Here is a 21,883-nt window from a genome sequence, read left to right on the forward strand (position 1 = left end):
GTATCGTTCACCTGAAGGTAATTCTGCATGCACTTCCTCAGTCTCTCACGCTGCCTCGTCCGCGAGTAGTCCAACTTCCAGCATCCATGGTGGGCTCTGAAAGCTGTCCTTACAAAACTGCAGGTCTACCCAGTGCGGAGCATGGTCCGATATGGCAATTGCCGAATATTCTGCCCCCACCATTCCGGCCAGCAGGTCCCTACTCACCACAAAGTAGTCAATTCGGGAATACACCTTGTGGACGTGGGAGTAGTACGAGAACTACCTCGCCGTCAGCCGGCTAAATCTCCACGGATCTGCTCCCCGCATTTGCTCCATGAACCCTCTCAGTTCCTTTGCCATCGCTGGCAACCTGCCCGTTCTTGAGCATGACCGGTCCAGGCTCGGGTCCATGACTGTATTAAAGTCCCCGCCCATGATCAACTTACGCGAGTCCAAGTCGGGGAACGTCCCTAGCATCCTAATAAAATCCACATCATCCCAATTAGGGGCATATACACTGACCAGGATTACTCTCACCCCTTCGAGCTTACCCCTCACCATAACAAACCTGCCACCCCCATCCACGACTGTGCCATCCTCCTCAAATTATGCCCTTTTATTAATCAGGATCGCAATCCCCCCCGTCTTAGAATCCAGCCCCGAATGAAAGACCTGACTGACCCAGCCCTTTCTTAACCTAACCTGGTCTGCCACTTTCAGGTGCGTCTCCTGCAGCATGACTATGTCCGCCTTCAGAACCCACAGATGCGCAAACACACGCGCCCTTTTCACTGGCCCGTTTAACCCTCCAACATTCCAGGTGATCAGCCTGGTTGGGGGGCACTTTGCCCCCCACTTTGCCGATCAGCCATCCCCTTTCCTTTGCCAGCCCCCCAGCCATGTGTCGCGCTTCCTCTGGCCCGCCCCTGGCCAGCTTCACCCATGACCTCCTCACTGTTGCCATGCCCAGTTTCCATCCCCGTCAGCAGAACAACCCCCCCCCCCCCTCCGCCCCCACCCACCCCCTAGCAACACCATCCTATCACCTAACGCCTGCTCTAATCTAACTATATGGAAACCCCCCACCTCGGCTGACTAGCTGCACTCAGCTAGCCTGGGGCTCCCATCCATTGGAGTACAGTCTGTATTCTGCCTATCATGAATAACCAAAGGAACATGCTGTTTGGTTTGATCGACCAATCACTGGCACTTACAGTTTATGTATCTGACATCATACTGGCACTTAAATTCATACAAAACATTGCTCCATTGTGGGGGAAGCAGAACATTTTTTTGAACAAACAGCAGCAAACTGCTCGTGGAAGTACCACAGTATATAGTGAGGTTCTGAAAATGCTTGCTTACCCGGTTTAGGGGCGGGATTCTCTCTTCTGGGGACTAAGTCCCCACGCCCGCCTGAAAATGGGCGAGAATCACTACAGACTTTTTCCTCGAAGGTCTGGGGTGATTCTCCGTTTTCCAGGGGGTTAGCAGAGCCCCGGTGTACATCCCGCAGCTCTGGCTGCTGGCGGGGCCCTGCTAGCCACACCGCGTGGCCACGCATGTGCGCGGCGGCCCACCTCGACGTGGGCGCCGCCAAAATGGCGGAGCCACACAGCGGGCCCGCGCGGAAGAAGGTAGGTCCCTCCCAGATCACAATGGTCATCCATCAGTGGCCCCTGATTGCGGGCCTGGCCACAACTGAGGCCCCCCCTCTGGAGTCAGATACCTCCCGTCCCCCACCAGGACCACGGCCACGGGTCCCAGCTCCCACCGGGTGGTACCACATGTAAACCCCGCGGCGGGAGTTCGGCCGGTCGACCATTGAGAATCGCCACGGGGGCCTGTTCCAACGGCCCCCGACCGGCGTCGTGCCGACTGCACGCGTGGTACTGGCGGGCCCGCGGAGAATCGCGGAAGCGCCGTCGCACCAGATTTCTCGGCGCGGAGGGTCGGATAATCTCGCCCCATGTTTTTGACATTCTTTGCAGGATAATTTGAGATAAAAGGCGAATTGTAGGATATGTTGTGTCAATCACTCAACGTTCTGATATTTGTTTGTTTTGCTGCTACAGAACCAGGAAGCAGCATTATCAACGGGCTTTCTCAAAATTTATTTTTTCAATTAAGCAAGTTTGTCCCCAGATTTAAAACTTTTTAAACTCAATTTCTACATCCCTCGAGGCAACATTCCAAATAAAATTGTTACAAGGAACTTATTTTGGATTTTCTGTTTTCCAGTTATTTGGAAATGTTTTCTTTAATAGGATTGCTGATAACATAATTAAGAAATCTCTGGTGAAATCGGATAATTGAACCAAAGTTCAACTAGGGGCTGTTTAGCACAGGGCTAAATCGCTGGCTTTGATAGCAGACAAAGGCAGGCCAGCAGCACGGTTCGATTCCCGTACCAGCCTCCCCGAACAGACGCTGGAATGTGGCGACTAGGGGCTTTTCACAGTAATTTCATTTGAAGCCTACTTGTGAAAATAAGCAATTTTCATTTCATTTCAAGTTGGTAGTCATCACACAAATGATTTTGCAATCTTGTCTGCACAATGTGTAAATTTTCTGTCTAGTTTCAGGCCAGGTTCGTTCACTTGTTTTTTCAATCTTACTAATTTTCTGTGCCAAAAATGGAGCAGTAATATAATGGTAATGTTAGTGGACTGGTAAACTAGAGGCCCAGACTAATGCTCCTAGACATGAGTTCAAACTTCACCATGTCAGCTGGAGGGTTTTAAATGTGATTAGTTACTAAATCAGGAATCAAGGTGATAGTCTCAATAATGATCTGAAGGTACCCCACCAGGTTCACTGATGTGTCATCCATACCCAGTCTTGCCTGCATGTGACTCCAGACCCAAAGCAATGTGGTTGAGTCTTAACCACCCTCTGAAATGACCTAGCAAGGCACTTAGTTTTATCAAATTGTACAGAAAAGGCAAACGGGAATAAAAACGGGCAAACCATCAGGCACTGTAAACAAAGACACACACTGTTCAGTCAACCCTACAAGCGCTCCTCACTAACATCTGGAAACTTGTGCCAAAATTTGGGAAACTTTTCCAAAGACCTATGAAGCAAAACCATCCAATGTCATACTCACCAAATTGTATTTTACAGCTGATGTCCTCCATTTAGATAAAGGATCTGGATCGGCGCAGGCTGGGAGGGCCGAAGGGCCTGTTCCTGTGCTGTAATTTTCTTTGTTCTTCCTTGTTCTATTACAGACTCCTCCATTACCATCTTTGGATATAGCATGTACCAATGAAAGTGGTGGCATAGTGGTACACAATCTGGTGAGGGTGGCCCTGGGAGTTCTCAACATTGTCTCTGTACCCGATGAAGTCTCAAATAATCAGGTTGAACATGGGCAAAGAAACCAGCTGATACCATCTACTTCTCTCCCTGGTGAATCAGCACACCTCCATATCAAACACCATTTAGAAGAAGCAGTGAGGGTAGCAAGGGCACAGAATGCATGGGTGGGGACTTCAATGTCCATCACCATGCGTGGCGCATCAGCACCACTACTGACTGAACTGGCTGGGTCTTGGAGAACATATCTGCCAGACTGGGCCTGTATTAGGTGGGGAGATGGTATTACGGGAGTGACCACCGCAGAGTGTCTCATCTTCCCACTGAGGACATACTGTGCAAAATAGATTAGATGTGGGATAAATCACGCAGCTCAAAACTGACCATCCATGAGGTCCACCTTTACTATTAGATTCATGGGACAAACCCTCACTCAATGAGGAGTGTAAGATAGCATGCCAGCAGCAGCACCAGGCACACCAAAAAATTAGTTTCCAACAGCCCACTCAACACTAAGGGCAGCACGGTAGCATTGTAGGGCAGCACGGTAGCATTGTGGATAGCACAATTACTTCACAGCTCCAGAGTCCCAGGTTTGATTCCGCCTTTGGTCACTGTCTGTGCGGAGTCTGCACATCCTCCCCGTGTGTGCGTGGGTTTCCTCCTGGTGCTCCGGTTTCCTCCCACAGTCCAAAGATGTGCAGGTTAGATGGATTGACCATGATAAATTGCCGTTAGTGTCCAAAATTGCCCTTAGTGTTGGGTGGGGTTACTGGGTTATGGGGATAGGGTGGAGGTGTTGACCATTGGTAGGGTGCTCTTTCCAAGAGCCGGTGCAGACTCGATGGGCCGAATGGCCTCCTTCTACACTGTAAATTCTATGATAATCTATGAACAGTGAAGCTACAACACTACATACAGCCTAAACAGCAGAAACGGCATTTTATAAACAGACCTAAGCAATCTCACACCAACAGAAAAGAACAAAGCTCTGCAGCCCTGCCACATCCAGTTGTGAAATGTGGTGGGCATTGAAGCAACTAACTGGAGGAGGAGGCTCCAAATATATTTCTCTCCTCACATTATTGTGGAGCCCAGCACGTTGGTGCAAAAGATCAGGCTGAAACATTTGCAACGTTTTCAGCCAGAAGTCCTGAGTGAGTGATCCATCTCTGCCTCCATTGAGGTCCCCGCCAGTAAAAATGCCAGTTTTCAGCTAATTTGATTCATTTTAGGTAACATCAAGTCATTGAAGGCACTGGATACAGCTACTGTTATGAGCCCTGGTGATATCCCAGCTATGGTACTGAAGACCTGAGTTGCAGAGTTAGCTGCGCCTCTAGCCAAGCTGCTCGAGTACAACTATCTGATATTATTGCCCATGTGGGGAAATTGCCCAAGTATGCCCTATCCACAAAAAGCAGGAGAAATCCAATCTGGCCAATGATCACCCCATCAACTTACTATAAACAGGAAAGAGGAGCGGGAGTAGGCTATTTGGCCCTTCAAGCTTGCTTTGCCATTCAATAAAATCATGGTTGATCTGCTTGTGTTTCAAATTTCACATTTCCATCCCCTGATGACCTTTGATTCCCTTGCCTCACAAGAATCTATCTACTACCACCTTAAAAATATCCAATGACTAGCGTCCACTGCCTTTGGAGGTAGAGAGTTCCAAAGTGTCTCAACGTTTTGAGAGAAAAATGCCTCCTAGAATAGTGACCCCTAATTTTAAAACAGTGACCCCTAGTTTTGGACTCGTCCACAAAAGGAAACATTCTTTCCACATCCACCTTGTCAAGACCATTCAGGATCTTCTATACAATCAAATCATCCCTCCCTCTTCGAAACTCCAGTGGAAACTAGCCCGGTCTGTCCAACCCTTTTCTGGTGAGACAACCTGTTCATTCCAGGTGTCAATATAGTAAACCTGTGAACGGCCTCCAAACATTCTGTCAGCAGCTCACTGCTGGAAGATGCTATGAAGTGTCACTTACTCAGCAACAACTGATTTTATTTTATTTATTTACTTATTTTATATTTTTTAACAACTTGCTTACCAATGCTCAGTTTGGATTCCACCAAAGCCAGTCAACTTTAGAGTTCATTACAGCATTGGCCTAAACATGGACAAAAGAACGGAATTCCAGACATGAGGAGAGCGTGACAGCCCATGACAATGCAGCGTTTGACTGGATTGGCATTAAGGAGCCCCAGCAAAATTGAAGACAATGGGAATAAGGGTGAAAACTCTCCACTAGCTGGAGTCATTGCACAAAGGTGATTGTGGTTGTTGAAGGTCAATCATCTATCCCAAGTAAATTGTTGCCAGAGTTCCTCAGGGAAGTGTTCCAGGCCCAACCATCTTCAGTTGTTTCCCCCCATCGTAGGGTCAAAAATGGAGAAATTTGATGATGATTACACCATGTTCAGTACCATTCACAAAATCTCAGATTTTGAAGCAGTCTGTTCCCACATTAAGTAAGATTTAGACATCAGTAGCTGGTAAAATTCATGTCCCATAAGTGTTGTACAATAACCATCTCGAACAAGAGAGAATCCATTGATTTCCCTTTGATATTCAATGGCATTACCATCACTGAATCCATCACCATCAGCAAACCATTGACCAGGGCCGGGATTGACAGCCCATCCACCATCTTAAACATTTACTTCCTTCACCACCGGCAACAGTGCGTACCATCTTCAAGATGCACTGAGGCAACTGATCAATGCTCCTTCGACAACATCTTCCAACCCATGATCCTTAGCATCTAGAAGGTTACTAGGTGAATACAAGTTCCTCTCCAAGCCACGCACCATGTTGACTGGGAACTATGGGCGCGATTCTCTGAAATGGAGACAGAGTGTTCACGACGGTGAGAAATGGCCCCTATCCCGACCGATTCAGGGCCCGAAAATGGGCTTGGAGCGGTCGCCGCATACATGACGTGGCCGGCGCCGCGTAACTGGCATCACCCCGGTGCCAACCCGCGCATGCGTGGTTGCCGTCCTCCCTGAGTCCGCCCCGCAAGAGGATGTCCGACGGATCTTGCGGGGTTGCGGAAGAAAGGAGGTCCTCCTTCAGAGAGGCCAGTCCGACGATCAGTGGGCACCGATCGTGAGCCAGACCCCATTTGAGGCACCCCCCGGTGCAGGATCTCCCACCCCCCCCTGCAGGCCACCCCCCCAGCGTTCCCGCCGGCAGCAACCAGGTGTGGACGGCGCTTGTGGGGAACCCGCCGTTTTGGGCAGGCCGCTCGGCCCATCCGGCACTGAGAATTGCGAAGTTACCGGTGAATCACCATTTTGGCTGTCTCGGGCGATTCACTGGACGCACGCCGCGCAAAACGCGATTGTGCCGATCTGGCCGCCTCCGTGAATTGCGGGAGGGCGTCAGACCAGCATCGCGGGAAAATTTGGCGGCCCAGGCGATTCTCTGAAATGGCGCGGGAGCAGAGAATCACGCCCTATATATTTGGCCAAAATGCTGGAACTCTGGGTGTGGGTGTGTCGCCCAACAAATACATTCTTAACCGCAGCAATCTGTGTTGGAACATGGCGATTGCCTCCTGAGTAGTGCTATTATGCATTATAGGTTCGGTATGACGTGGACTACATCTGCCTGGGACTGCATCACCTATCTTTTACTTCTTGTTATGTGAAATTAATGAATCACTGCCAGTTTTGTACTGTAGATTTATGATGCAATATATCCTCATCCTGAGATTCCTTTGTTCTCCACAGAGCATTTGAGCAGGCTGGAATGATGCTGAAGGTTGGTTCCTTGGCTTTATTTTTCATTTCTAAAACTTTAAATAAGTTATTTTTGATTACAAAAAGGTAATGCATAAACTTCCCTTTTCAGCAAAAAACTAAGAATATTCATTCCTTTGTCTCTGGCTAACTTGGTAACAATATGGCAGAAATGTCCCAACTTTGAAGCGTGAAATTTCTAAAAATGCAATTTTGTGAGTTTGTATTTATGGAAGAAAATTGGTATTGTTCATATTATGGAGATTATTCTTGCTTTCTTAAGGACTGAGATTTAATGGCCATGCTGGTTGGCAACTCCTCCATGACTGTTTTCCAAAGCTCTAATGGGTTTAACCGTGAATCCGGCAGTTAATTGCCTGCCTCTTGGGCTTCGGTGCTTTTAAGGGTGAAGCACCTGTCCTCGAGCTGCTAGCCAATCTTTTACTGGGTGTCTTTCCCATGTGGCTTGTTGTGCCTCCAGCGGCAGCTACGTGAAGACCTGAAATGGCCATTAATTGTCCACCTAAGGGGCTTACTTGGCCTCAGGGTGGGAATGCTCTCATCACCTTCTCTGCTCCTTACTTAATCGGGGTGGAGGGTGAGTCAGGAAGGTGATGGGCACTCCCCCTTCCCTATGGTGGAGCCTACCCCACCCACCCCTCCCCTCGGCATGTTCCCTCATTAAGTTTCAGATAATTTTGTCCATGTGGAAACTATCTTTGCTTTTATTTCTTGACACACAATCTTAACAAAAGTGATATTACACTACAGATTTATTATAATATAACCTTTGGTTACTACTGGTATAATATATATATAATAGATACTTGGTGTGTCGTTGTGAATGTATCAAATAATTTGACGGAAGACTTTAGCTCCACCCAGTCCTTTTGAGAATTAACCAGGCACACATTTCATCCCAAGTGTTGTTGCTCATTAATTTATTTGGTTAAAGTCCAACAGGTTTGTTTCGATGTCACTAGCTTTCGGAGCGCTGCTCCTTCCTCAGGTGAGGAAGGAGCAGCGCTCCGAAAGCTAATGACATTGAAACAAACCAATTGGACATTAGCCTGGTGTTGTAAGACTTCTTACTGATCTCACCCCAGTCCAACGCCGGCATCTCCACATCATTAATTTATTTGTCAACTATTTGAAAAAAAAAGTATATCTCCATTTGGCCATTCAACTCTGAAGAGCAGGAAGTGATGTGGCTGTGTTCGAGTCAATAGCTTCTTTACTACTTCTCCTATTAACTGTGAGGATGTTTCCCTTCGTGGGATAATCTAGAACTAGGGAGCGACAGTTCAAAAATCTCCATTTAAGATGGAGATGAGTTATAGAGATGAGGATTTATTTTCTTAAGAATGTTGTTGGTCTTTGGAATTCACTTCACCAGAATGCAGCGGAATCTGGGCCATTGGATGTATTCCTGGCTCAGTTAGACAATTTTGATTGACAAAGGTTTATGGGGGACAGGTAGCAAAGTGGAATTAAGGCCACAATCAGATCAATCATGATTTGTTGACTAGCAGTGAAGACTCGAAGGGCTGAATAGCCTCAAAACTAAAAAAAAATAGGAGCCAGGAGTAGGCCATTCAGCACATTAAGCCTGCTGCACCATTCAATGAAATGAAAGTCGCTGAAGTCCCAGAGGACCATAGGTTGCTCTCCCCTTTGAGAGAGAGGTGAGGAGCAGCGTTGAGAAGGTGGGACCATCATGCATAACCTCAGCCAGCACAAGAAATCCGCACTGTTGGCTTCACTCCACATCACAAACCGGCCGTCCAGCCAACTGAGCTGACCGCCCCCCACCATTCAATAAGACCATGGCTGATCTCATTGTGATCTTAACTCTGCTTTTCTGCCTGCCCCCGCTCCCTTGTTAATGTACAAGTATTTAATGTACAAGTAATGTATAATGTACAATTGCTTCACACCTTGCTGTGGACTCCCTGTGCCTTGTTAAACCACCTTACCCAGAAACTGTCCCAGTCCCAAAGGTGACACGAAATAATTTGAAGATGATTGTTTTAGCTAGGGAAATAATTTGATGCCATGATTTTAGAAGCAGAGATACTCTGGGAATGTTTAATAAAAGCTCTTTTGTTTTAATAAATTATAATCAGTATTATTTAAGTCTGCATGGGGAAGAGCATATAACTTGCAAATTGTATTTCCATTTTCTCCATCGCTTATCCTCCAATTTCAAATGAGTGTTGTACTCACTGATATAAGCCACAGATTAAATATCCTGCATAATGTTTTTAAATAGGAAATGCAAAGATTGCCAGAAGCAGTTCACCTCATTGAGAAAGCCAGCATGATGTTCATTGAGAGTGGTACACCTGATACTGCTGCCATGGCACTAGACCGTGCTGGGAAGTAAGAAACTTTATTCTCATTTTCTCTCTCTCTCTCTCTCTCTCTCTCTCTCTCTTAGGAATGGATGGGATTGGATTGGATTTGTTTATTGTCATGTGTACCAAGATATAGTGAAAAGTATTGTTCTGTGTGCAGTTCAGACAGATTATTCCATACATGAAAAGAAAATACATGGGGAAAACATAAAATACACAATGTAAATACATTGACATTGGGCAGCACGGTGGCACAATGGTTAGCACTGCTGCCTCACGGGACCGAGGACCCGGATTCAATCCCGGCCCTGGATCACTGTTTTCACATTCTTCCCGTGTTTGCATGGGTCTCGCCCCCACAATCCAAGAAGATGAGCAGTCTAGGTGGATTGGCCACCCTAAATTGCCCCTTAATTGGGGAAAAAAATAAAATTGGGTACTCTAAATTTATTTTTATTAAAGTAAATACATAGACACAGGCATTGGGTAAAGCATACAAGAGTGTAGTACTACTCAGTAGAGAAGATGTGTGAAGAGGTCAGATTAGCCCATAAGAGGGTCATTTAGGAGTCTGGTAACAGCGGGGAAGAAGCTGTTTTTGAATCTGTTAGTGCTTGTTCTCACTTTTGTACCTCCTACCCGATGGAAGAAGTTGGAAGAATGGGTGGGAGGGGTCTTTTATTCTGGTACCCACTTTCCCCAGGCAACGGGAGGTGTAGACTGAGTCAGTGGATGGGAGGCGGGCTCGTGTGATGGACTGGGCGGTGTTCACAACTCTGTAGTTTCTAACGGGCCTGGGCCGAGCAGTTGCGATACGAGGCTGTGATGCAGCCAGATAGGATACTTCCTATGGTGCATCTGTAAAAATTGGTGAGAGCCAATGTGAACATGCCAAATTTTCTTAGTTTCTTGAGAAAGTATAAGCATTGTTGTGCTTTCTTGGTCGTATGTGAACCTATCCTGCTGGCAACAGCGCTACCACCATATATTGATCTTCCTAACCTTCCTCTCTATTCAGTAGGTAGCAGAGGAAGCAATCCAAAGCATGCCTTTCTTGCAACCGTACTTTTCATAATTGATGCATAGCTCCTTAAATTTCTCCTGCATGACCTGAAATTCATGGTTAAAACATAGACTAAGCTGCTCTCCTCCCACCCATGAAGTTTGCCCACTTGTTCTGTGATATCCTTCACCCTGATGACAGAAAAGTAGCATCCGATTCAGGACTCCCAGTCATGACTGCCAAAAAAAACCTATTCACTTGATTATGGAATCTTCCACTTTCTGTGGTCTACCTGCCTGTCCCTTAGATGGTAACTGTGTTTGTATGTTTTACAATACTATTGACTGAATAAAAGGCAGTGCCAGATTAAATAATATTTTTGTTCTGTTTCAGGCTGATAGAAAATGTAAACTTGGAAAAAGCTGTAAATCTTTACCAACAGGCTGCTTCAGTGTTTGAGGTAAGTTGTGGATACCCACGCACCTCTTGGCCTGTAACATTGTAGATAGCAGATGAGGAACATATCAGCCATGATAGAATGGTGGAACAGACTCGGTGGGCCGAATGGCCTAATTCTGCTCCCATATCTTATGAAATTCAATGTTTTAATTGCCAACTTAAAAACTCAGTTTCAACTTTTTCAGTTTATATTCTTAGCATCAAAACCAGGAGAAAATTGGATGTAGAAATCAGCCCAAAAGAAGTATAGTAAAATCAAATCTTGCGGATCCTGGACATCGAAAGTAAAAACAAAGAGCTGGAAGTCCTGCAGAATCTGTGGAGAGAGAAGAAGAGTTAATGTTATAAGTCAAGTATGACTGCATATTCGACAGTCTTACTCTGGAGTCGCACTCAACTTGTCACGGTAATTCTCTCTTCATAGATGCTGCAAGACTTTTCCAGCTCTTTCTATCTTATTTCAAAAAAATTGTAAGTTTAGACAAAATAAGTTTAGACAAAATCAGAAATGGCTCAGTTTTCATTTTGAATACTGATGAGCCTCAAAATATAAAGAACAGACTAATAAGGCACAGTTAAACTAAATGACAACTCAATTAATTATTCAGTTCAAATGAACCACTTATCTGGGAAATGGCGGTTCTAAAAGTTCTGGTAAGTGTGCTCACAATGTGTGTGTCAAAATATGTTTGCCAAAGTTTGTTCGACTAGAAATCTGAATGTAGCCTAGTCTGGAAAACATTCTCTCAACATCAGCTGAGACAAATTGAATACTGCGGATGTGAGAAGCGATTAAAATGCTTTTTCTTGAGGTCAACAATCCAGCATTATCCTGTAACTCTTTATATTTCTGGATTGTGAGATTCAATACCATGAAGGATTTTGCTACGTATCTGTTCAGAAGCAAATTCATAGCGGTTGCTTGCAGGGTGAATTACTAGCTCAACAGAAAAGCAATGTGCCCACTTGGCTTCCTCCCCCAAAATGCTCATTAAATTATTTTTCACTTTAGATGTCTGAAATTTCCAATATTGCTTAGGATCGGAAAGATCAAATCAAATTCTTTTTAAGGTTTGAACGGGCTGTGAACAATATGATAAGTGAACTTACTTCAAGCTACTTCCCTTTCTGAATTTGGTGCTGGAAGTTGGGTTGGGTCAAGCCCAGCAGATACTTGGGAACCCCATCACCTGGAGGTTCCCCTCCATGTCACTCATCACGCTGACTTGGAAATATATCGCCTTTCCTTAACTGTCGCTGGATCAAAATCCTGGAACTCCCTCCCTAACAGCACTGGGTGTACCTACACCTTGGACTGCAGCGGTTCAAGAATGCAACTCACCACCACCTTCTGAAGGGCAACTAGGGATGGGCAATAAATGCTGGCCTAACTGAGCGACGCCCACATCCCGTAAATGAGTGCTAGAGATGCTGTTATCCGCATAACATGACTAGCAAGACCAGCATATCTCAGGATCTACTAGGATCAGATTTCCTCTGTTTGCAACCAGAATTGGACTGAAATAAACAATTGCATTTACGTGGTGGCGTGAGGGTTGGATTGGGTCAGGTTGTCTGATACGTTAACCCAACTTGCCTGATAGGGTATAGGGAGAGATTAAAATCGAGGCCAATCTTTGAATCTATGGAATAGGCTTCTGATGTAGAAGTTTGTGTTGACCTTTCAGAAGATTTCATTTTGGTTTATATTTGATGGGTGAAAGCATGCTTGAAAGAAACAGGTAACTTGGACCTTGATTCCTAAAGCCCTCCACCACTGAGGTTTTCCTTGTGTCATCTCGGTCTGTTGTAAACTAATTCCTATGATTAAGGAATAACTATTGTATCATGCAACCACCAGGATGCAAATTAAATGGTCCTTGATCTTTTTTAAATTTAGCAGTTCCTATATTTCACTGGAGGAAATTGCATCTGATGCAGAACTAAATGTTGGACAAGTGGCCTGGCAGTACAGGCAATGGAGGACTGCAGGGATATAGTGTACAGGTGAAGCTGAAGTTGACTCCCTGTCTAGGTGAAGCCTGTCATTGATCGGCTCAGAGTAGTTTAGTGGGATGGGAACAGATACCATTGCTTGAGATGTTCTTGCAGTGATTGAATAGAGGAGAGTGGAACCTAACAAGGGCATCCATTGAGCTTCATGGTGGAGAGGTGGCATGGAGGAGGATGGTTTTATTGACTGTCAAAGGTTGTGCAGCAGTCAAGGGAGAATAATGCACCAAGGTTGCAATCAATGTCACTTGTGACTTCAATCAGGACTTTCAGTGCAAATGGTAGATTGATTCAAATAAAAGAGGTAGACATTGATTTGGGAGGCAACAACACAAAAAGCGAAAGGAGGCTAGTGATGGTGTCAATAACCAGAAAAATCAAGGAATTTATTTAAAAGGAGAGTTTCGTAGTCTGCAGATATCTCATTTAAGAATGCGAACTGCATGTTATGATGAAGTTGATTATTAAATGTTTGACTTTACTTTGTAACAGTGGACTTTTCATTTGGTAGAATGAAGAGCGTTTACGTCAGTCTGCTGAATTGCTTGGAAAAGTTTCACGGTTGCTAGTTCGGGCTCGCAGGTAAGAACCTTTCCACAGACTAGATTTGGCTACCTGTAGATTTTAAATGAAGATAAATGTAGGGAATAGTGCTTTATATTTATAGACTTTTATCCAATCCGATCATTTGTTGGAAAACTGTAGCTGTAAATAGAACCATAGAACTGTTATGGTGCAGAAAGAGGCCATTCAGCCCATTGTGTCTACGCCAGCCAAAAAAGAGAAAAAAGAAACTAGCCGCTCATGTTAATCCCATTTTCCAGAACCTGGTCTGTAGCCTTAGGAGGTTCCAGCACTTCAGATGCAGATCCAGGTACCTTTTAAATGAGTTGAGCATTTCAGCCTCAACCACCAACTTAGGCAGTGAATTCCAGACACCCACTACCCTTCTGTGTGTTTCCCTATGACTCCTCTGATCCTTTTCCCAATCTATGCCCTCTGGTAATTGACACCTCAGCTAGGGGAAACAAGTCATTCCTGTCTAGGCCCCTCAATTTTGTACACCTCCAGTTGGGTCGCGCCAACTGTCATAGTCATAGGGGACTCTGCAATAGTCATAGGGGACTCTATAGTCAGGGGCACAGATAGGCGCTTTTGTGGACGTGAGACTCCAGGATGGTATGTTGCCTCCCTGGTGCCAGGATCCAGGATGTCTCCGAACGGGTAGAGGGCATCCTGAAGGGGGAGGGCAAACAGGCAGAGGTCGTTGTACATATTGGTACTAAGGACATAGGCAGGAAGGGGCATGAGGTCCTGCAGCAGGAGTTCAAGGAGCTAGGCAGAAAGTTAAAAGACAGGACCTCTAGGGTTGTAATCTTGGGATTACTCCCTGTGCCACGTGCCAGTGAGGCTAGAAATAGGAAGATAGAGCAGCTAAACACGTTACTAAACAGCTGGTGTAGGAGGGAGAGTTTCCGTTATCTGGACCTCTGGGAGCTCTTCCGGGGCAGGTATGACCTATATAAGGACGGGTTGCATCTAAACTGGAGAGGCATAAATATTCTGGCCGCGAGGTTTGCTAGTGTCACACGGGAGGGTTTAAACTAGTATGGCAGGGGGGTGGGCATGGGAGCAATAGGTCAGAAGGTGAGAGCATTGAGGGAGAACTAGGGAAAAGGGCCAGTATGGCTCTGAGGCAGAGCAGACAGGGTGAAGTTGCTGAACACAGTGGGTCTGGTGGCCTGAAGTGCATATGTTTTAATGCAAGAAGTATTACGGGTAAGGCAGATGAACTTAGAGCTTGGATTAGTACTTGGAACTATGATGTTGTTGCCATTACAGAGACCTGGTTGAGGGAAGGGCAGGATTAGCAGATAAACGTTCCAGGATTTAGATGTTTCAGGCGGGATAGAGGGGGATGTAAAAGGGGTGGCGGAGTTGTGCTACTGGTTAGGGAGAATATCACAGCTGTACTACGGGAGGACACCTCAGAGGGCAGTGAGGCTATATGGGTAGAGATCAGGAATAAGAAGGGTGCAGTCACAATGTTCGGGGTTTACTACAGGCCTCCCGACAGCCAGCGGGAGATAGAGGAGCAGATAGGTAGACAGATTTTGGAAAAGAGTAAAAACAACACGGTTGTTGTGATAGGAGACTTCAACTTCCCCAGTATTGACTGGGACTCACTTAGTGCCAGGGGCTTAGACGGGGCAGAGTTTGTAAGGAGCATCCAGGAGGGCTTCTTAAAATATGTAGACAGTCCAACTAGGGAAGGGGCTGTACTGGACCTGGTATTGGGGAATGAGCCCAGCCAGGTGGTAGAAGTTTCAGTAGGGGAGCATTTCGGGAACAGTGACCACAATTCAGTAAGTTTTAAAGTGCTGGTGGACAAGGATAAGAGTGGTCCTAGGGTGAATGTGCTAAATTGGGGGAAGGCTAATTATAACAATATTAGGTGGGATCTGAAGAACCTAGATTGGGGGCGGATGTTTGAGGGCAAATCAACATCTGACATGTGGGAGGCTTTCAAGTGTCAGTTGAAAGGAATTCAGGACCGGCATGTTCCTGTGAGGAAGAAGGATAAATACGGCAATTTTCGGGAACCTTGGATAACGAGAGATATTGTAGGCCTCGTCAAAAAGAAAAAGGAGGCATTTGTCAGGGCTAAAAGGCTGGGAACAGACAAAGCCTGTGTGGAATATAAGGAAAGTAGGAAGGAACTTGAGCAAGGAGTCAGGAGGGCTAGAAGGGGTCACGAAAAGTCATTGGCAAATAGGGTTAAGGAAAATCCCAAGCTTTTTACACGTACATAAAAAGCAAGAGGGTAGCCAGGGAAAGGGTTGGCCCACTGAAGGATAGGCAATGGAATCTATGTATGGAGCCAGAGGAAATGGGCGAGGTACTAAATGAATACTTTGCATCAGTATTCACCAAACAGAAGGAATTGGTAGATGTTGAGTCTGAAGAAGGGTATGTAGATAGCCTGGGTCACATTGAGATCCAAAAAGACGAGGTGTTGGGCGTCTTAAAAATATTAAGGTAGATAAGTCCCCAGGGCCTGATCTATCCCAGAATACTGAAGGAGGCTAGAGAGGAAATTGCTGAGGCCTTGACAGAAATCTTTGGATCTTCGCTGTCTTCAGGTGATGTCCCGGAGGACTGGAGAATAGCCAATGTTGTTCCTCTGTTTAAGAAGGGTAGCAAGGATAATCCAGGGAACTACAGGCCGGTGAGCCTTACGTCAGTGGTAGGGAAATTACTGGAGAGAATTCTTCGAGACAGGATCTACTCCCATTTGGAAGCAAATGGACGTATTAGTGGGAGGCAGCATGGTTTTGTGAAGGGGAGGTCGTGTCTCACTAACTTGATAGAGTTTTTCGAGGAGGTCACTAAGATGATTGATGCAGGTAGGGCAGTAGATGTTGTCTATATGGACTTCAGCAAGGCCTTTGACAAGGTCCCTCATGGTAGACTAGTACAAAAGGTGAAGTCACACGGGATCAGGGGTGAGCTGGCAAGGTGGATACAGAACTGGCTAGGCCATAGAAGGCAGAGAGTAGCAATGGAGGGATGCTTTTCTAATTGGAGGGCTGTGACCAGTGGTGTTCCACAGGGATCAGTGCTGGGACCTTTGCTCTTTGTAGTATATATAAATGATTTGGAGGAAAATGTAACTGGTCTGATTAGTAAGTTTGCAGACGACACAAAGGTTGGTGGAATTGCGGATAGCGATGAGGACTGTCGGAGGATACAGCAGGATTTAGATTGTCTGGAGACTTGGGCGGAGAGATGGCAGATGGAGTTTAATCCGGACAAATGTGAGGTAATGCATTTTGGAAGGTCTAATGCAGGTAGGGAACATACAGTGAATGGTAGAACCCTCAAGAGTATTGAAAGTCAAAGAGATCTAGGAGTACAGGTCCACAGGTCATTGAAAGGGGCAACACAGGTGGAGAAGGTAGTCAAGAAGGCATACGGCATGCTTGCCTTCATTGGCCGGGGCATTGAGTATAAGAATTGGCAAGTCATGTTGCAGCTGTATAGAACCTTAGTTAGGCCACACTTGGAGTATAGTGTTCAATTCTGGTCGCCACACTACCAGAAGGATGTGGAGGCTTTAGAGAGGGTGCAGAAGAGATTTACCAGAATGTTGCCTGGTATGGAGGGCATAAGCTATGAGGAGCGGTTGAATAAACTCGGTTTGTTCTCACTGGAACGAAGGAGGTTGAGGTGAGACCTGATAGAGGTATACAAAATTATGAGGGGCATAGACAGAGTGGATAGTCAGAGGCTTTTCCCCCGGGTTGAGGGGTCAATTACTAGGGGGCATAGGTTTAAGGTGCGAGGGGCAAGGTTTAGAGGAGATGTACGAGGCAAGTTTTTTACGCAGAGGGTAGTGGGTGCCTGGAACTCGCTACCGAAGGAGGTGGTGGAAGCAGGGAAGATAGTGACATTTAAGGGGCATCGTGACAAATACATGAATAGAGGGATACGGACCCAGGAAGTGTAGAAGATTGTAGTTTAGTCGGGCAGCATGGTCGGCACAGGCTTGGAGGGCCGAAGGGCCTGTTCCTGTGCTGTACTTTTCTTTGTTCTTTGTTTTTATCCTCCTTTATTTTAAGAAAAACTACCTTAGCCTAACCTATCTTTCCTCATCGCTGCAATTTTCAAATATGCATATTATTGTTAGATGAAGAAGGGTGAGGGGAGGCTTGATGGAGCATAAACACTGGGAAGCATTGGACCAAATGGTCTGTTTCTGTGCTGTATATCCAATGTAAAGTTTAATCTGATATTGCAGCACTATTTGGGTAACCTTTACCCTACTGATTGGTGACTTTGTTAGTGAAGAACTGACCATCAGTCCTGGAGCAATTTAGTTTGCTTTTTAAAACTAGGTTTAGCCCATAGGTTGTCTGGGAAATAATCTCCTTCAGCGTTGGCTTTGGTAGTTTTGTGTCTTTCCCTGCTGTCCTAACTCTAGAATCCTAGCTGTGATCTTGAACTTATTGTAAATTGAACCTTTCTCTTGTGTGCAACCATTTTGTGGTATACCATTCACAATTGTCTGTGTTTCTCTACTGCTTTGGTATTTTCATTTCTTTGCATTTACAATTTCAAGAATAGCCATCGATATGTTCTAAAATGACTGAACGCTGACTGATTAACGGTAGAAAATAGAATCATACATTTGTGCTTGACTGGTATTAACTTTTCAAATGCCAAAGTAATTGGCTATAGTAGATATGGTTAAGGTGCTATTTATGGAATAAATATTTGTTAATTTAGAGTTTAAAAAAAATCTATTTGTCACAGCAAAGTCAGGTTGTGTAAATGCTTTATAACTGTTATTAAATTATTCTTTCTGTCTTTAAGACTTGATGAAGCTGCAACATCTCTTCTAAAGGAAAAGAACATGTATAAGGAAGTTGAGAATTACCCAACATGTTTTAAGGTAGACAAAGATTTTCTTGCATTGCTGGTTGGAAATTTTGGTTTAAATTTCTGTCTACTGTTGACATTTCTGTCTGATGAACAGTGTAATCAGGAATTATATAAAATTCTAAAGCTAAGCCTGCTAGTATGTTGTCCACTTGATCCTGATTTAGATACTAATTTGAAACTACTTGATTCATTATACAATGAATTGAAAGAAAAATCTATAACGTCCGATGCCCTGGCTGCTCAAAATGCTATTAAAGTTAATTGGTTAGCTAGTTGATTAGCATTTAGTGAACAATCCTTCGTATAGCAGAACTGGTTGGCTTTCAAAAATACGCTGATGGTTTAACACATTGTGTTCAGTGTGAAATTAATTTAGGGAGTCAATACCCAATTCCTACTGAGTTGAGTAATGACCCAGAGAGCAAATTTGCTCGTATATCAACATAAATTAAGATTAATTGACAATCTAGCTCAGATTTTTAAGAACGTTTGCTGTGAGAAATCAAATTTATATCAATGTAGTAAAAGGTAAACCTCTGAAACCCTCCCACACAATAGGAAGGAGTTTGACTTTACATCAGTATATGCTGTATTTGACCTGAGAGTATCCAGTACTCATAAAAAATATTGTTCCATTCCACAGGACTTGAACACACAAATTTGAATATCAAAAACATAATTATAATGTGGTTAAATATGTCTCCCATTCTAGGAAGATTTTCTACACATGTGATATTATGCTCCTTTTATTTTTGGGTGCAATTCTAAATGTTCTTATGAAGAGAAGTAAGTTAAATAGAAAAAACATTTGCCGTGTTCATGGGTCAAAAACTGGAAGGCATAAACTTGTGATCACATTCAAAGAACAAATATCTGGAGAGGAGTTTTCTTCACATAGGAAAAGCCTGATACTTCAGTTAAAGCAGAATGTACAGTAAATTATGCAACGAAAAGTGGATAAATATTTGAAAAACAGAAAATAGCATGGAAAGAACAGAAATTTGCAACAAATAGATAGCTTTTAGATAGTCTGCACAGCAACAATGGCCCTCTGATTCTTTATAGAGTAAGAGGCCTTGAGTGATCTTTGAGTGATCAATGCAAGTTGGTGCACAAATGTTGTTTTCTAATTATTAAGTATGGAGATAAAATTCAACATGCCAGCTGGGTAAAGTAGATAGTAGCGAATCAGTCACTGAGTTATACGCTTCATTTCTTTCCGTTGACTTCAAAAGAAAGCAGAATGTATAACAGGTGGTCAATCTGCTCCTTCCCATTTAAAGACCCATCAAAGTTAAATTTAAGCCCCAGTCTTTCTGATTTTCATGATTGGGCAGTGGTTAAATGTAACAATCTGCTCCAGCTATGGCTGGGATTTTGTTGTCGGCTGCTTGCTGCTGACCTCTGAGACAGCCGCCATGAAGATCTAGCAATCTCTGTAGCGTAGATTTCCCTTTTCCCGACCTCAATTGGAATCCATGATGTCATCAATCAAGGTAAGCAACTGATTACATTAAAGTATTCCCATAGACAGCAAACCAGAAAATACGAGTCACGGAATTTTTTACTCTTTAGTTAAAATTTAAAAGAAAGTTAAATAAATGATTTGGACATGCATATGGGATTACGGTAGAATTGAAATATCATAAACTTTAAAAATATATAAATGTGCTTTTTTTAATCTTCATTGGAAAAATTGAAATTCTACTCAAACTAGTTTTCAGGGTCAGTAAGGTTCCTCAGCAGTAATTGAGGTTGGTGCGACATTTAAAAACACAGCTACACCTCATTTTAGATCATAAAAGGTAAGCTTTCTTAACTGCAGTGAATGCTACTTGATTGCAATTTGGAGGAACCTCTGCAGTGCAATATTGGCAACTGAAGTTCTGAATTTCAATGTTTAATTGTGCACATGTGGACTCTGGAAGTTGTTGCCCATTTCTGAGGATGAATGATGGCGAGAGTTGACCTTTCCATTGTCATTACAACCACAGAAATTTGGGACAATATGTTTTAACTTTGGTCTCAGAAACTTCAATTTGCTCCATCAACACAATCTACCCCATTACGCCAACAGGCCACATTTGCAATGCAAATATACACCGCTCAGTTGGCTGGACCTTTGGTTTGTGATGCAGAGTGAAGCCAACAGCGTGAGTTCAATTCCCATACCGGCTGAAGTTATTCATGAAGGCCCATCTTCTCAACCTTGCCCCTCATCTGAGGTATGGTGATCCTTGGGATAAATCACCACCAGTCAACTCTCCCCCCTCAAAAGGGAAAGCAGCCTATGGTCATCTGGGACTATGGCTACTTTACCTTTTATATACATAATGGTGAAAGTCTTGGTGGGGAGAAGGAAAAGCATAACATTTTAAGAGCTTGACATTTTTGAAAAGTCTCAACTTGTAGATGACATTGAAATATGTTTTACTCAAGGAAGGAAAAACTGTAAGCACTATTTCTTCAAGTGTATATATTACATAAATGTGTTTTTAATTGTATTACTGCCTCCTTTGTTCTAGAAAACAATTGCACAAGTCTTGGTCCATCTGCATAGGAATGATTATGTAGCTGCAGACAAATGTGTTCGAGAAAGCTATAGGTAAACATTAACATTATTTCTGGGTGTCTCTTGTCTGTTTTGGTGAAAGGAGGGAATACATTGTTTTTAATTGGTTGAAAATGGTAAAGTTAGTTTGCAAGCTTGGTGATTCATTGGATTAGAATACAGTCCTCCAACTCAAACTAATAGCTTAAATACCTTGTTTACTGGCTGAACGGTTTCAATCTAGTCAAATGGATGCAGCAATACAGTGTTATATTGTTACTAAATTATGATCATTGTCGCTGGGTGGCATAACTCACTGGTAGTTTGTGTCATGTGGTATCACAGTGCATCAAAAGATATGGGTTCAAGCCAGCAGTGGAATGTCCCGTTGTACCCCGGCCACCAGCTTAATTTAGCGCCCTATCTGCAGCAGATTGGGTGACGGCTGGAGCCACAATGCTCCAAAAAGGGGAAGGAAAGGCCGGCCGGCCTTGTGGCCCAATGAGCCACTGAGAGTGGTTTCACCTCTGACCTGAGAGGCCTGTTGGCTTCCTTTCCTGATCATTTAAATTACTGTTACCCCTCTGAGGATGCCTCCATTTAACCTGTCTCTTGGTGAGACACTGAGGCTTCAGAGCCTGTCTGTCATCCTCAGTAGAATGGTGAGCTTGGAGGTAGTCAGTTAGGAAACCACCTCACAGAATCTTGCTGTGCCATTCTTGCTGCTGATAGGTTCGAGCTCAGAATCCCATTTGGTCCCATCACTGGAGTTCTGAATTCCACAGTGAAATCCTGCCCCTTGTGCTTGAAATGAGGGACAGGATACTCCGTTTGGGAGACTATGGTCTAATTCCCGGCTCATTGTGATTCACTTTCCCATCAGTAGCGTACCCCGCCAGTGGGTTTCATGGTGGCATGAGGTGGATTCAATCGGTAACCCCATTGACATGTGGCAATAAAATAACATCCTGCCACCAGCGAACGGCGTGCTGTCGA

General features: G+C 44.3%; 1 protein-coding gene across 2 annotated transcripts in view; it reads left to right on the plus strand.

The window, feature by feature from the left end:
• Positions 1–21,883, plus strand: part of napgb (N-ethylmaleimide-sensitive factor attachment protein, gamma b) — a 166,853-nt gene that overhangs the window by 129,416 nt on the left and 15,554 nt on the right. For both annotated transcript variants that reach the window (XM_072468374.1, XM_072468375.1), the window contains exons 5-10: positions 7,051–7,081; positions 9,332–9,441; positions 10,813–10,879; positions 13,403–13,473; positions 18,268–18,346; positions 20,862–20,941. In XM_072468374.1, the coding sequence (XP_072324475.1) occupies positions 7,051–7,081; positions 9,332–9,441; positions 10,813–10,879; positions 13,403–13,473; positions 18,268–18,346; positions 20,862–20,941 (438 nt within the window). The remainder of the gene's footprint in view (positions 1–7,050; positions 7,082–9,331; positions 9,442–10,812; positions 10,880–13,402; positions 13,474–18,267; positions 18,347–20,861; positions 20,942–21,883) is intronic.

The sequence above is a fragment of the Scyliorhinus torazame genome, chromosome 11 (assembly GCF_047496885.1).
Source record: "Scyliorhinus torazame isolate Kashiwa2021f chromosome 11, sScyTor2.1, whole genome shotgun sequence".
NCBI classification, from domain to species: domain Eukaryota; kingdom Metazoa; phylum Chordata; class Chondrichthyes; order Carcharhiniformes; family Scyliorhinidae; genus Scyliorhinus; species Scyliorhinus torazame.